This window comes from Cariama cristata, unplaced genomic scaffold (genome assembly GCF_000690535.1).
Source record: "Cariama cristata isolate BGI_N322 unplaced genomic scaffold, ASM69053v1 scaffold12879, whole genome shotgun sequence".
Taxonomy (NCBI): Eukaryota; Metazoa; Chordata; class Aves; order Cariamiformes; family Cariamidae; genus Cariama; species Cariama cristata.
The window spans coordinates 1-15,381 of NW_009637472.1; the positions used below are offsets into that span (position 1 = coordinate 1).

General features: G+C 48.0%; 1 protein-coding gene across 1 annotated transcript in view; it reads right to left on the reverse strand.

The window, feature by feature from the left end:
• Window positions 1-9,961: 9,961 nt before the first annotated feature.
• Window positions 9,962-15,381, reverse strand: part of PACSIN3 (protein kinase C and casein kinase substrate in neurons 3) — a 7,795-nt gene continuing 2,375 nt past the window's right edge. The window contains 6 exon segments of the mRNA XM_009708344.1: window positions 9,962-10,272; window positions 11,904-12,064; window positions 13,225-13,361; window positions 13,836-13,956; window positions 14,753-14,893; window positions 14,895-14,917. Coding sequence (XP_009706646.1) covers window positions 10,157-10,272; window positions 11,904-12,064; window positions 13,225-13,361; window positions 13,836-13,956; window positions 14,753-14,893; window positions 14,895-14,917 — 699 coding nt within the window. The 3' untranslated portion in view covers window positions 9,962-10,156.

Here is a 15,381-nt window from a genome sequence, read left to right on the forward strand (position 1 = left end):
CCCCGCCATCACCCGGTTCGCCGCTTCTCGGGTTTCACGGCATCGTCCTCTGCAAACCGCTTCCCGAGTCTAAACGTGAACATGAGGTTTCCACGCCTGAGACCCCCGTCACTTCTCGCTGTTCACCGCGTTCCCTCAGCCCCCTCACGCCGCAGACGAGCAGCAGCTCGGGGAGCGTTACGGCAGGGGCCCTCCACAGAAGGGCAGCGGGGAGGCGATGTCTGCCTTGGGTCAGCTGCTACCTGAGAAGAAGCTCAGATGAGTGCTTACAGGCATTACCTGCTCCAGCAGCTGGACCTCAGGCCACCAGGCCCGGTAGACTAGCCTAAGCGAACAGACTTGGAACTGATTTAGTCAGCTGGAGACTTCTCAAGAGCAGCAAGCAGCACTGCCTAATCCTGTGCAGTAATCAAGGTAGGGAAGTTGTTACTTCAGATCAAAGATGGTGTCAGGGCCTTAAAGTGCTATATTACCTGCCTGGAAGCAGGAGGGAATGGACTAGAAAGTCCTTTAGTTATAATGCAAGAAAAATAGGAAAAAAATGTGCTTGTGCTTTGAACTAAAGGTCAATGATATATAGCCCATTTCATGCTTTAGCCAAAAAAAAAAAAAGAAAAAAAAGGACTGCAGAGCAATGAGAAGTTCAGAAGGGCAACAACAACGAAATCTAATCAGTAGCATGATATTACTGAGGTAGAATAGATTGGGATTTCCTTGCCTCCAAAAGGAGATGGCTATGTAGCATCAGCTTGTCACTAAAAGAAACAGTTAAATGTACTAATATCTGGACAACTTTCAGTTTAAATTTAAAGGCTTTCCTTTCACTCATTTCCACGTTTTCCACAGATATGGAAAGTAGACTGTAGAATTCATTGCAGTGGGAACCTAGGACCCATGATCTTAGCAAGATCCATGAAGTCTTGGGACATACAAATGCAATCAGGGACAACTGAGTTGTTGGGGGAAAAAAAAACCCTGCAGGTTTAGCAGGGGTATGAAGTCTTGCATTCTTGGAATCAGCAAAGCTCTAACTACATGATCAGAGTGAGACCTGATATGAGAGGCACATTGCCTTACAGTAAGGTGAGAGGCTTCAGGCCGACACATCTGATTCAAACTACTCTGAGACGAGTTTCTGAACTGGGTAGCAAAGCCTGATCCAGCCTGCCAGGGCTCATTCTTGGCAGCAGTCTTAAGTAGCCCCTGGTGTCTGTTGCTTTTATGCTGCTACCTTATTTGTGCCTATATGTCCATTTCTGGGATTACACAAACAGTATTGGGGAACCAGTTCAGGTAAAAGTAACTGACAGCTTTTTCCTCACAGCTATTTTTAAACCAGTTCAGTTCCCTGATCCCATTCACAGTGCAGCTGTCCTGCCATACCAGGAGAGCCGATGTCAGGGTGCAGCAAGGGCTGGCTGCACCCTAGGAGAAGGAGAGCTGGGGAGTGTGGGGGAAGCCCCAAGGCCAGCCATGGCCCTCATCTGCCATAGTCCATCCCTACAGTACCTGAGCAAGGAGAGCCAGGCAGGCCCAGAGTACTGGCCAGGTTTGATCAGGAATTGAGATAGCCAGGCAAGCTCATAGCAATGAGGTAGCCCGCAGTCAAGCTGGGAAGTCAATCCATAGGTCAGAATCAGGGCCAGCGATTGCCAGGCATTTCTGTGGTGGCAAAGCAAGGCAAGTCAAGTCTGAGGTCAAGCTGGTAAGCCAGCCTACAGCTCAGGATCAGCAAGGCACAGCTAGAGACCGCTGCTCCTCCAACTTAGCTCAGAGAGGGACTAGTAGCTCTGGGCTGAGCTTAAATGAAAACACACCTGCCCCCACACCTATGGGTCGGGGTGTGGGTAGAGGTCCCCAGTGAGGCTGCTCAGGACAATTAAGGCCAGTTAGTGCATTCAGGACCCTGAGGGGTGAAGCTGGACAGAAGAACAGGAGAGGGAGTGTGTGGTTGCGGGGTGGTGGCTGTGTAAGCTGCATCTTGTCATGTAAAGGAGCAAGTTCAGGCGATGAGTGTGCATTGGGAGTGGTGGTATTCATGTTGGCTTGAGCGGTCTCAACCTGAGTTGCTTGTTCCTACCTTGTTACCACCTGTTGTTTGGTGCTGCTCCCTTCCTCTGCTGGCTTTGTTCTCCCTAGGTCTGTGTTTGGCTGTGTGATGGAGATGTTGTGTGGGGGTTAGGAGGGACAGAGTCTGTTCATCGTGGTGTTAACCCAGCTGGGGCTCGTGAGAGAGAATTAGAATGTGCCCAGGAGGAGCCAAGGCAGCCTCAGAGGCCAATAGATCAGTGTCACACTTTGTCTCCAGCTGTCTGTGCTAGGAGAGATGGGGAGATACCCTTCTCTCCTCCATGGAGGGTGCACAGTTTTTGTTCACTAGGCTGTGTCTTAGGAAGGCTTGCTACAGCAGGGTTACTCCAGCTTCTCTACCTCAGCTGGGTCCCTTGCAGGCCTTCCAGCCCACGCTGGTTGCTCCAAGTCCTGGCATGGCTGCTGATCCTGTCCATCAGTTTTACATAAAAGCAGCAGGAAGAGCATGCTGCTGGTCTGAGAAATAGTCAGCTTCTTTTTGTTGCCTTTGTCAGTACAGGAAAGACCTCCTGCTGCTGACTGTTCCCTGCGAGCGCATGCTGTCGCTGCACAGTTCGTGCTATTTCCTGCATCTGTTTCTTTTGCATCTCACGTGCTTTGGTGCTTAATTTCTGAGCTCCAAGCTGGCAGCCTGCTCTTTGGCCCTCAGCTTCCCTGTCCATCTACATCACATCTGACATCTGCCTCTTTCTTCCTGACTGCTGTGACGCCAGATCCAGAGCCCAATGTCGCCTCCTAATCAGAGATCACCTTGCTGTTACCCACCCCTGTCAGTAAAAGACAGTCCCCAGCATCATCTAAGAGAGTGAAGTAAAGCAAAGGATGGTGACCAGGCTTGTTCCTGGAGTTTGCCATGCCACTGGACACACTTTTTTAGTACAGAAGTCTTGTTGTCTGAGGGCATGAGGTTACCGTGAGAGCTGGAGAGGCTCGGAAGTGCTGTGATGGGGATAAAACCTGCCTTGCACTTGCAGGTCTGAGCCAAAGGGAAGCAAAAGTGCTTCTCTGGGAGTCTGTCCAGAAGCAAGGTGACAGAGGGGAGCAGGGGCCTCGCACTCTTCCCGCCACCCAGCAAAGAATGTGGGTGAAAGGACTGTGCAGGATGGGGATGAGGTGGCTGAGTCCTGCTGTCCTACTCAGACCTGTTGGCCTCATGCTTTTGCTGAATGAGAAGATTAGGGAAGGGGGTCAGCAAATTCAGTAAACTACCCCAGAAATAACTGGGAGATACAGTTTCCCATGGATCACAGTGTGGGTGGTGGGAATCGACAATGATGCCTTGGGGAGAGCAGCAATTCCTAACACAAGGGGGTTTGGTTTTTTTTCTTACCAAGCAGTTTACAGACACTAACTAATCCACAAGTTTTCCCCTGGGGATAGTCAGTAACCCTGGGAGAGAGCTCTGCTCAGTATTTCAGGGCAGCCTGGCTATTTCCAGTAGTAGAAAGAGCAAGCATAGCCACAGGTGGAGGAGAGGAGGAAAGGAAAATTAGAAAGTGTTCTCCCTCTCGCTAGAGCAAGGGCCAGGTTCTCAGCAGGTATGTCCCTTCCCAGAATGTGTCAGAAGATGCTCCCAATTTCCTGTGGTTTCTGAGATCATATAGAAAACTTTTCCTTTGGTTGGGTTGGGTTTCTGTCAGATCAGCAAGCTGCTCTCTGTTCCTGTAAGTCTATATATTCGCTAGGATTGATGTGAGGGAAACAGCTGGCCGAGGGTCATGGGTGTCCAGGCTGCCAGTGTGCCGGATTCAGTGTAATTAGTAGCTGCCTCCCTCGGAAAAAGTATAGCACTGAAGCAGGCAGTCACGTCACACACTGACTCCATGCAATGCTTCCAGCAAGATCTAAGATAAGGAGCTAACGCACTATGTGTAGAGTGAATATTTCGTTCAGGTTTACAACTTACACAATTTTACTGCAGTCTTACAAATGTTGCGGTTTGGAGAAAAGCCAGCGAAGGTAGAAGGAACACACAAATTAAGGAACACAATGGATGGGTAACTCAAGAGATACCGAGGAGCACAGTCATGGCTGGCTTGATCCCATTTGGGGTTGTGTTGCAGCCAAAAAGCCAGTCCTGCTGCACGTGCCGTCCCTCGCACCCGCTCCGATGCTGATTGTCATTGCATTGCTCAGCTGATCTCCTGCTCGTGTGATTGCTGAAGGAAGTAAGGGAAGAGCTAGGAAGGTTTGAAAGGGAGAAGAGAGGACTATCCCTTCCGATGTTGCTGGGCTCCCAGGCAAAACTGCTGGAGTCTGATGGAAAGGGTCACTGGAGCGTGGGGCCAGGGAAGGGCCATGCTGCTCCTGGTTGTGCCTGAGTCATTAAGTGACTGTATGTGTGTGTATATATGTATGTCTTCAGGCTTTTCTTTTGTAAGTCCGTTTCCAATATTATAATCAACTGTTTATTTTCAAATGTCTGGTAACATCACTTCTGACTGGCCCGGCAGGTGCTCCGGACTTGGGAGGCTTTGGGGATACCCCAAAGCAGAGGTGAGCAGGCAGATGTGCCCTGGGCTTTCCTGCATCTGAGAACAAGTTTTAGACCTTGCTCTCATGGTCACTTTGGAGATGTTACAGGTGTCCCTGCCAGGAGCAGGCTGTTTGGCAGGTGACCATCACTCCAGTGATGTATAGCTTCAGGTCATGCTTATCACACCATATGGAAGCAAGGTGGAGAGACTGGGCAGTGAGCAGGCCCCAAGCTACCTCACCGTCCTTCAAGGGCAGTCCACAGCACAGGCACTAATTTGCTTGAGGTCAGAACGAGCAAGGCTGTCCTATCAGATGTGACCTTCCAGATTTTCCAGTGGACCTGTAATCTCTCTTCCCTGCAGATCACCCCACTTTCCAGAGTTTTCTAAACAGAACCCCTCTAGTACAGGGACTAGTTCTGTGCAGCCCCTACAACAAGTACAGGGAGCATGCTTAAAGCAGAAGACAGTGACCCTTCAAAGCAGGGAAGGCTGACCTAAGGAAAAGACAAAGTAAGCAAGTTGAGAAAGCTGTTGGTTTGCTCTGAAGCTCTTTTGAAAACAGACAATTATCACAGAGTGCGAGCACCACTGTCAGACAGGTTATTAGGATGGATTTGGGTGGAGGGGAAGTAGGTAGCGGTGCTTCAGCAGGGGATGCAGGACCACTGGCGAGGCAAACATCCATAGGATTGTGGATGCAGCATTCCTTAGGAACTGTGTGGCACCTGTGGGGAAGCCCTGAGGAGGATTTGAAAGGGCTAGTGTGGTCACAGCTGGGGGCAGTGACTGTTTTGGTGTCAGCCTCCTAGAACAATAGACTCGGGAAGGAAAGAGGTAGCGAAGTCAAAGGGGGAGAGTGCAGGACCTGGAAGAAGACTTCCAGCTGGTAGGAGAGAAAGGAAACGCAGGGAGGAAGGGACCATAGGATCTGTGAATAGCTGGACCCAGTGAATGCGCTGGGACTGAAGAGGAGATTATGGGCCCCCCCACTAAGGGGGAAGTGGTGCTCACCATCACTACAGTGCTGGAGGAGAAAAGAAGTCTCAGGCTGCAGCTGTAATTGCCGTAAGCTGACAGACTGACAAACCACTCTGCAAGCAGAGTTACTGGATGATGAAAAACAGGAGGCCAGTAAAATGGATGTGCTGAAAGCAGCTAAGGTGGTTTGGCCTGAAATGTAGTTTGGAAAAGTTCACTGGAGCCATGCTGCTTAGTCGAGGTGTTCCAGCAGAAAACCACCCCCACCCCCCTTTCAGCAAGGATTTTTTCATCTTCTCTAGAAACAACTCATATTCATCCTCTTCAATATTCTAAGAACCTAGGTAGCTTGGTAAACAGTCTCATTCCCTTGCAGCCCATGAGCTTTCCAGCTCCTGAAAGCCTGGCCCTGGGCAGCAGCACAACACTTGGTTGCAAGCCTTTTTCTGTTTCTCCTCTTTTTTTTGTGCAAGGTTCCTCTGAAGACGCTTTACCTCATATCATGTAGCCTTACTATTCTTCTTTTGCACAGCCTTTCCTGCCAGCCTGTAGTGGGTATTTTCCAACCACATTTCCATGGGTCAAGATGGAGTTGTGGCACAGGTTCAGGCCCATGACCAGTCTGCAGCCAGTCTCTGTGCAGTTACCCTAGCAGCCATCACCTACCAGTCCAAGTGGAGTGTTCAAGCCCGTTCTAACTCCAGCGCCAGCTTTCTTCACGAGCACAGGGGAATTTTGCAGCCTGCTGCCCATAAGCATAGCATTACCAGCTCTAGAAATGCAACTGAGCAGCCCCAGTTTATGCGCTTCAGTCACGGAGAACCTGCCTGAAATAGCAGAGCTGAGCTGTGCGTGGCTGTGGCCTTGGGCTGGATCTGCAAACAAGGCAGGAGCAAAGAGAGTGCAGGACCATTTGTAACAGTTCTGAGGGGTCTCTGTGCAGGATTGCCACGTACGTGCACCCGCCTCAGCTCTTCCTGCCAAAGAAACCAGCCACAACAAGGACACGGGATGGGGAAGTGAGATGGAAAGGAAAATGAAGCACCCGTGGCCCCAAGCTCAAGGCAGGGCTGTGGGAGTACCACCAAGAGTTAGAAGCTAACCGCAACTCTCAGCTGCCATCAGAGAACACAGCTGTCCTGTGGGCTCTGCGACCCACCTTTTGATTACAGGGCAGAAACATCGTTAATGGGTCAAACAAGCTCAGCTGCTGCTTTGGGGAAATGGGTGTGATCCATCATAGAGAATCTTTAACTTCCTCTTCCTAGAAAATGCATGATGAAAACAAAATCCAAGCTTTGCGTGATACTTTAGAAATTCTTCTCTAGGAAGATGTCAGAACCAAATTAATTATCTGCCAACCACAGATGTACAAGCTTTCCACAAGGAGTGGCTTTATTAAAAAAAAAAAATGACTGGGTAATGTTTTCACTGTGTTGCCCATCAGGCACAGAGACACATCTGTATGTTTTTACTGAAGCCATGAGGGAAGAATAGGCTTTGCTGGCTGCCTGGAATTCAGGCACAGCAATTAGTTCATGCGTGCATCCCTGTTCACACACAAAACTTTTGGCATTGCATGGATAACAAGTTTCAACTAGAGCCTTTGTGGTTACCAACACCTCCTTTGCTTCTATGGAAAACTACGTCTCCAGGCAGAGCTATTAGTTTAATTTAAGATCATTAGGTGTGTTTGGTGTTTTTTTTTTTTTCCCCCTCCAGCTGGTTCTTTACTACACAGGCTCTCTTTTCCTAATCCATTTGGTTTGGGGTAGCCAGGACTAAGTGCCATGCCAAAATTTGTGAGGTACAGTCCAGCCAAGCAATTCTTCATTCTCGATGTGTTGTCTCCTGTCCATGACTTCAGCTCTTGGCAGGAACTTCTGATGTGCAAACATTCCTTTAGGGGACTTGTTCACATAAGCTGCAGTATGTCACTCTTTCTGGAAACCTTCAAGCAGCCCATTGTGATCAGGTGGTTGTGTTTTCCTAGGACAAACAAGTCTGTTCAGACTCTGTCCTGTGGAATTTGAGGTTGTTTGTAGTGTAATCAGAGGCCCTGTCCGCTGGACATTTCTGTCCTCATAGCAGGCTCTAGCCACTCCTAACTCCATCCCTAATTATAGCCTGACTAGAACTCACAAGAGGAATTGAAGTCAAGCCTCCATGTTATCCTCCATAACTCTTCTAGAATTTTTTGACCTTACATGAAAGGCTAGCATTAGCATTTGAAAATACCCAGGCTAACAAGGTACATTTCAGGATTCATTATAGCACATCTCAGGTCATTTTATCCCTGACTGGTTTTGTCTCTGTTATCTCACAAGCCTGGCAGGCATGCTCTCCTCACATCATGTGTGTTAGGACAAAGCAGCAACAAATTATTCAGTTGTGGGTCAGCAAGTGGAACACCTGCAATTACTGTACACCACTGATGATACTTTACCTGGGACATAGTACTGAAAGCAGAGACTAGATCTTTAAATAAATCCAAGTGCTTATATACCAACACCTCTATTACATGGCATAAGCTTAAAGGTTTCTTCAAATTATTGGACCTAGAATAATGGGTAAATTTATAGCTAAATCCAGGCTTTTTTCTTGTCTGTTGCTTAGATCTTTAATTGCCTTTTGGGAATACTTTATCTTTTCCTGAGAAATGACATTACTAATTAAGAAAAAAATGCTTTAGCTTTGTTTTTCTGGTTTGCATCCCTCCCTCCCCCATTCATGAAGTACAGTGCTAGGGATACTTTGGAGCAAGATCCTTCAACAGCCAATGCATTTCTGTGGTCTCACAAAAGTGCTAAACAGCATTAGTCTCAGATCATTTTGTCCATGGCAGACTACATTTCAAGGCATCCAGTGTGCTGTTAAAGGTTAATTTCTTCTGTGGCAGCCAGGCACGCAACAAGATGTTTGTGATACTTTAGTCTCTCCTAAGTTCAGAATGTTTGAATCTATCCATCCCCACCTCCTTTTCAGTCTGCACTTGTTAAAACATCCATTTTGGTTCACTAGCTGCTGTTAACATCTATGGTCATTTAATCCCAAATGCTCACCTGTGACTTCAGACTTCCTTCCCTGTATCACGCCTTTTCCAAACAGCTCTGAAGCAGTTCACCCGGTGTGGTTGGCGGAGGCTTGACTGAGTTTTGTGAGTCTGACTTAACGATGTTCCTCACACGTGCTCACCCAGAGTAAGAATTTCACTACAGAAGGCTACTACAAACTCACAACGCATCTCAACAACAGTTTCAAGCAGATGTAGTAAGTAAACCACTTTTAAACTATTAATTTGTTTTTCCAAAAATGGTAGCTTTCCTTTTTGTGTTCCCTCAAGCTCTTGGGCTTATCCTATACAGAACATGTCCATCAGTCCTCATGTTTGAATATGCAGGGCAGTAGGATCAGGACCTCACTTTGCCTCAGCAGCTTTCAAGGGCAGAAGGACAGGCCAGATAAAGAGGTTTTGATAGGTCCTCCGTGCTGAATGGCACTTAGCAACTGGGCATAAGTACACCTGCAGCAGTTCAGGACCAGAAAGAGAGTTAACCCTCTACAGCTAATGTTGTGCCAGCCAGCAGGTAGCTCCCACACTCTGCTGCCCTTCTTCACAGCGTAGGGGTCTTTGGTAAAGCAGGGAGTGCACTTCTAGCATGCACGAGTCAAGAATACGTAGGAGAAGGAAAAAAGCGTGTCTGCTGTGCACTGAGTGTTCATGAAGAGAGGTATAGCCAAAATGATCTACAAGCATTAGAAACACCAACACATACCAGTGCATTTAGAGGTCCTAAGTAGACAGCACCGAAATGTTAACTTTTTGTTAATACCAGCCTTCAGTTTGTGACAAGGCCCATTCTAGCTCAGGGAATGTTCAGTCAACTCCGACCTGCTGCCAGACAGTTCCGTTCACAACTTGTTAGCCTGAAAAACCACATCATGCAAGACAGAAGCCTCTTTCTCCTGTCCCCAAGCTACACTATCATTCACTCCTGGTGTTATCCCAATAAATCTGAGGGCAGTGCTCCATCCAGGTTGTTGAAGCCATATCACTTATAGCAGCTGCCTTAACCAGGGGAGCCAACAAGCCTGCAGGTGAAGGATACTGAAGATTTCTGAAGATGTGGGAGAATAAATAGATTTCTGCAGTCAGCTTAACTGAGCCAAAAAGGGGAAGCAATACTAGAAGTTCCCTATTACCCTGCACATCCAAAGTTCCTTGAAGAGGAAGCCTGGGGGCAGGGCAGACCCCACCACCCTATGGATGCATGTGCATCGAAACCAAGGAAGTCTGCTTTCTCTGTGCTGAAGAGTTGTATGCGTCACTTATTTCCTTTCACTGAGTGAAAGACAAGAGGATCTGTTCCCTTCTGCACTCCTATAGTGTTCACAGTCAGAGAAGTCTTTACTCATCCTTGTTTATTTATTAGAAAATCCCTACAGGTCTAGGCGTTTAAAGTGAAGCATTAGTTACATGGAATACGTGCCCTCAAAGTCCAGAAATGGCTGGATATACTGCAAAGGTAAATTGGGGCCAACAGTGACCCAGTGACCTCTGCAGGAGATGCTGGTATGGCTGTGAGACACTAGCAGGGCAGCAGCAATCATGATCCAACCCTCTCAACATAGTTAGCAGGATAGAGTCCAACTTGGCCAGTGAGAAGTCGGCCCTTGCACCAGCCCTGCTCATCTTCCTCACTAATCTTCATTAGTTCTTCACCTAAAAGCAAAAACAGTCATTAGCAAGCAGCCTTGAGAAAGGTAGTAGGGCATTTTTCCCCCACCTCCAAAGAGTTGATAAAAAGCAAGAGCTATTGTCTGAATCACCACACTTTTCTCCCCTTATCACACTCTGTATCATACTGCACAGTTTAATCAAAGCCAGAGTTACTGACCTCTTCAGTATCTATGCTCAGTACTATCCCCTAGGCCAAGGAACTTAGAGACAAACCTTCACTTCTGCTGTCCAACATAAAAAAATATTTTTGTGCCCTGTATTTCTGCCTGCTTTCCGCCCCACAGGAGAATGTGCTTACAAGCCAGAGAGATCAGAAGGATCTCGGAGACTTCTTTCTTAGGGGCTCCTCTGTAGCAGGTGGGAAGGAAATGCAAGAGGCTGCTAAGCTCTGGCTGTTAGAACCCAAAATGACTGTTCCATGATGGAGTGTCTGGTTTGGCCAGCAAGGCATGGAATCAACTCATTTCTCAGACTATGACCAGGAAAGGCTTTTAACCTTCCCACATCTACTTTGGGAAGGGGCAGAAAGGTCCCCTTCCCCACCAGTAGAAGGTCATACTTCTGCCAGAGAGGGAGGTCTGACTGCATGAGTAGGCACATCCCACACTGGCAGAGGCTGAGAAAGAAAACGATCTGCTGTTAAGCTGAAGCCCTACTGGTGCATGCTGCTCAGAGCAGATTCAAAAAGGGGATGACTAAAGCTAACCAGTCATGCCTCATTACATCTGCTAGGTGGAAAGAGAGAGCAAAGAGTCAAGCTCTAGAGCCCCCATTTTGTAAGATATTTTAAAGCAACAAGTTAGTGTTAGGAAGTTTACCAGTATGGTAACACTGCAGCATAGATATTAGCCTCAGACACAAGCCCTTGCTACTGCAGGACTTCAGTGCCTTTTTAAAACAGGTGTGTTTTGGAGAGGCATAGCACAGAGATACCATGTAGGACTCAAAACAAGCAAGATAAGAGACACTCTCAAGATCCAGATGTCCTCTTGGAGTTGGAGAAGATGGCACGTGCAAACTAAATTTAACTGAAGGAATAAAAAGGGGAAGGATCTGTTTGCTCCAGCATCCTCTCTCACTCCATCCTCTGCTGCAAACCAGGATCTCCGCTCTCAAGACATCCATTTTAAGCAACAGTTTGCTTAGCTGTTTTTTTGCCAGCTGAACTCTCCTTTCAGTAGTGCACATCAGTCAGCTGAGCTTTCTCCCAAAACATGTCTTCTGGTTACTTCAAAGGACAATCCAGACCACCTATATAATTTTTATATCAATGGCACAAGGGAGCAGCATTTAACAAAGTCTCAAGATACAATGCCGAATAAATGCCTTAAGAAGAGGCAGGAAGGATCTGTTTTACCACTTAGGGTCCGCTCTCCCTACACTGTAACCAAGGCCTAGGCAGTATCTTTTTATGTGGCCTCACTGTCTTAGTCCAGAACAGGTTGGACTTCCCAGTGTATCATCCTCCTCAGAGGAGCTGGCAATGGGTCAGGCCAGGAGAAGAATAAGTATCAGTTTTCAAGGGGACATCCAGTTCTTAAAGAGCGTTTCAGTCATTCAGTCAGCCCGAGTGAGGACAGCAAGAGGTTAGTAAGAGATTAGTGCTTCTGTACCTGCTTTAAAGCTCAGCTCATCAGCCTCCTGTCCTGTGTAATCATACAGCGCTCGTACCCGTACACCTGGTACCTTTATGTCCTCCTCGTGCCCGTTGGCATCCAGGCACTTCTTGGGAGTGTCCTCATCTGACCACTCCGAAATGTCTTCCTTCCCTCCGCTTTGTATGTGGAAGGAGAGAGGGGACAAGATGGTTGTTAGCAGACTCGTCTCTCACCCACCTCCTCCCGAATCATGCACCACCCTGACTACCCCCCAAGACTGCTATGCTATAGAACAAGGTGCAAGAGGCCCAACAGCCAAGTGAGGGTGAAGAGGGAGGAGAGATCCCAGGAGATACTAGATTTGGTTGAAAGCATCCCAGCATTAGAGCCCTGAGGGCCAGGAGGGTAACTTATTCTCAAAGTATTTTCACACATGCACACACTTCATGACCTTGTCCTACTCTAGCAAGCCCTCTCACACAAGGAAGGCCAGTCCTAACTGGAGAGCCCAGCTGTGTCCAGGGTTATTCCAGCCAAGAATAAGACGGATAGGAAAAGACACATCTCCCATCCAAAGAGATATCTGGAATGCCATTTTCCAAGTCAGGAAAAAGAGCAGAGAGGAAGAGCAGCAGAGGACAGGCACCTGGAACCCCAAAACCCCTGGAGAGGCTACGTTCCATACTAACTTCACGTGGGTGGGTGACCTCAGGCTGTCATAGAAGAGGCTGTTCTGCTCCTCTTGATAGGAAAACCTGTAGATTGGTAAATAGGGCCCCTGAATCCAATAGACTGTGAAATACAGTAGTGGCCTTGAGACATCTCTATATCCCTATTCTTTTCTGCCCAGTTCACTAGGCCAGAGTTCACCTTTTAAAGCAGGATGGCTACTGGAACTGTAGGACATGAGTCTCTTCAGCCTCTCCCTATTCTCCAGCTTGCTTCCTGGCAAGGGAAGCAGCTATACCCAAACTTGTCAGGTAGTATGCAGCACCATGGCGGGGGGCACTGAAAAATCCGATGCCTGCATTTAGGAAGCAGTACAGCTAACTGACAAACCTGCCAGTTCCCAACTCTCCTCACCCTGTGTGGGAAGAACAAGAATTTGGGAAATGCATGCCAGATTCTCACAAAGTACTAGGCTGACTGGGCCAAATCTCATCACTAGAAGGATCTTTACAAGGAAGGCACCTCGTGAGGCAGTATGTACTAGACAAAAAAAAACCCCAAAACAGGAAGTTAAGGAAGAGATCACTCTTGTCAATCCAACTCATTTATGACCCTAGGCAGGACTGTACTTTTCCTAACCTGATGTATCCCAGACTTCAGACCTTACCTTTGCCTTGTCTGCAGAGGGGTCTGTGAGACAACACCATCCCGTGTAGGCAAAATGCTGGTCAGCGTGACATCGTCAGCCATCTTACCACTCTTCTCCTTCTTGGTGATTGGCCGCTGTGTTTCAAGGGACCATTCCTGTTCAGGGAAAAGCAGTTAACACCATCAGGGCACTCAGATACAAAAGCCCTGTGCATCTTTTCAGACCAATATGGAAGGCCAGAACACCAGGTCATACTGCCGTTGTGGCTGGGCTGGTCAGCCCAATGGCCTCGCTGGCGTAGCAGGCTCACTCCTGTTGAATCCCAAGGGGTAACAAGAGGGGCTGTGAGAAAATTACAGCAGGAACTCGTCCCAGGGCCCTGAGCACCAACTCCTGTTCTTTGACCTTGCAGCTGGACGCCTGGAGTGTTTGCAGTTTGGCAGGGTTGCAGGTGTCCCTTTGGGCACCAGAGAGCTTGCAACACACCAAAATTTTAGGAAAAGCCTCATATCCTCAGCCTGCCAAGCAAAGACACAGTCTTTCCAACCCAAGACTAGCAATCCACCAATTTCAGTAAAGCAGCTAAATGTTTGGAAATAGTAATAATACACTCTAGAATGCTACATCACCTCAAACTGAGGCCAGTTCATCGCCATGCCTGGTCCATGAGTGTTGCGCCACCACTTCAGGTCCTCCTGGTTGTCCGCAGCCATGATGACTTGATAGAGATCTCGATACAACGCATGAAAGCTATGACCAGGAACAGATAGAACCACCAGTAACCAAGTCCCTCAGCAGTTTCCCAAAAGCCCAGTAGGAAGGAAAAGTCCCACGGGACTAAGGATGCTAGAGCAGCACCTGTTTAGCCCTAGGAAAACAGAGCCACCCTCACAGAAGGGTCAGCCTGGCAAACGGGACAGGCTGGTTTGGTGTGGCAGTGGCTAACATCTGCCAACTCCCAGCACAGCTCATCAAGTGAGTTTTGAAACAGCCTGACATGTTCTTGCACACAGACAAGGAGGTGGCTCAGATTTGTTGCCTCTACCTTAAAAGTACAGGAGCACAGAAGATTTTCATCTGCACCCATTTCCCTCGTGTAACCCTTACTAAAGGGCAACTTGTGGGCTTATGGTTATCATTATCTCACAAAAGCTCTCTTGACTCAAGGCAGAATGGGTGTAATAGCTATAGATACTAGAAGGCAACAGAGCTGCATTCCTCAGACTGGGATAGCAACACGGATGCATTTCCTAGAATAGAAACACACCCAACAGGACAGTACTGGACAGTGGTGGAAGAGGAAGGGTTCAGAGGCAGAAAGAATCCTCTCTGGGGAGCCTGGCACTGTCCAAGATCAGAGACACCAACACTGGTCAGTCTAAAGGGACCAAATGCTAGTTCTAAAGACACACTTGGAAGGGGAAGGAGCAAGACCTGGCAGATGCAAGCAGGCAGCTCCCTTTCACAGACACTGGAACTGGCACCCCTCACCAGAGCCCAGGGCACCCAAGGATGGCAGAATTCCCTCCTGTGTCAGGGCTGGTACCTTTCACTGGTGGAGAGGTTAAGATGCTGGTGCAGATTCAGAAACATCTCCTTAAAGAAGCACAATCGCTTGCGCTCTGCTTCCTGACAGCCCTCAAACACTTGCTCCATGTCCTCCATGTAACGGGGATTGTAGCGGTTACATCTTCTCATATTGATCCTTGCACTGTATCAACCCAGAAGGACAGCAATGGTGAGATGTGTTACCTCGATCCCAAACTACGCTCCCTCTGCTCTGGTTTGGGACTGACAAGTTTTTTCCCCCTGCACTGCTGAACAAATATACCGCAGGAAGAAGAAACTCCACAGCTGGTATCCCAGTCCATTGCTCTCCTAATATTCTTGCAAGTTCCTTACTCTTCTCTGCCACCCTCTTCCACAGAGGGCCTTCTGCACTTTCACTCTTGTGGGCAGGCAAACCAGCCACTTTTGGTAGCCAAATCTTCAGCTCCGCAGCTCCCACCGCCAGCACCAAATCCTGTACTTTTTTTTTATTTACTTATAAATTAGATCTTACCCAACACCAAAGACAGAGAGACCTTAGTCTTAGTTACTGAAGTCTTGGTCTAACTCACTAAAACCTCAGACGATGGGATCTCACACCTTCTTACAGGCTTCAGCAGGAGCCAT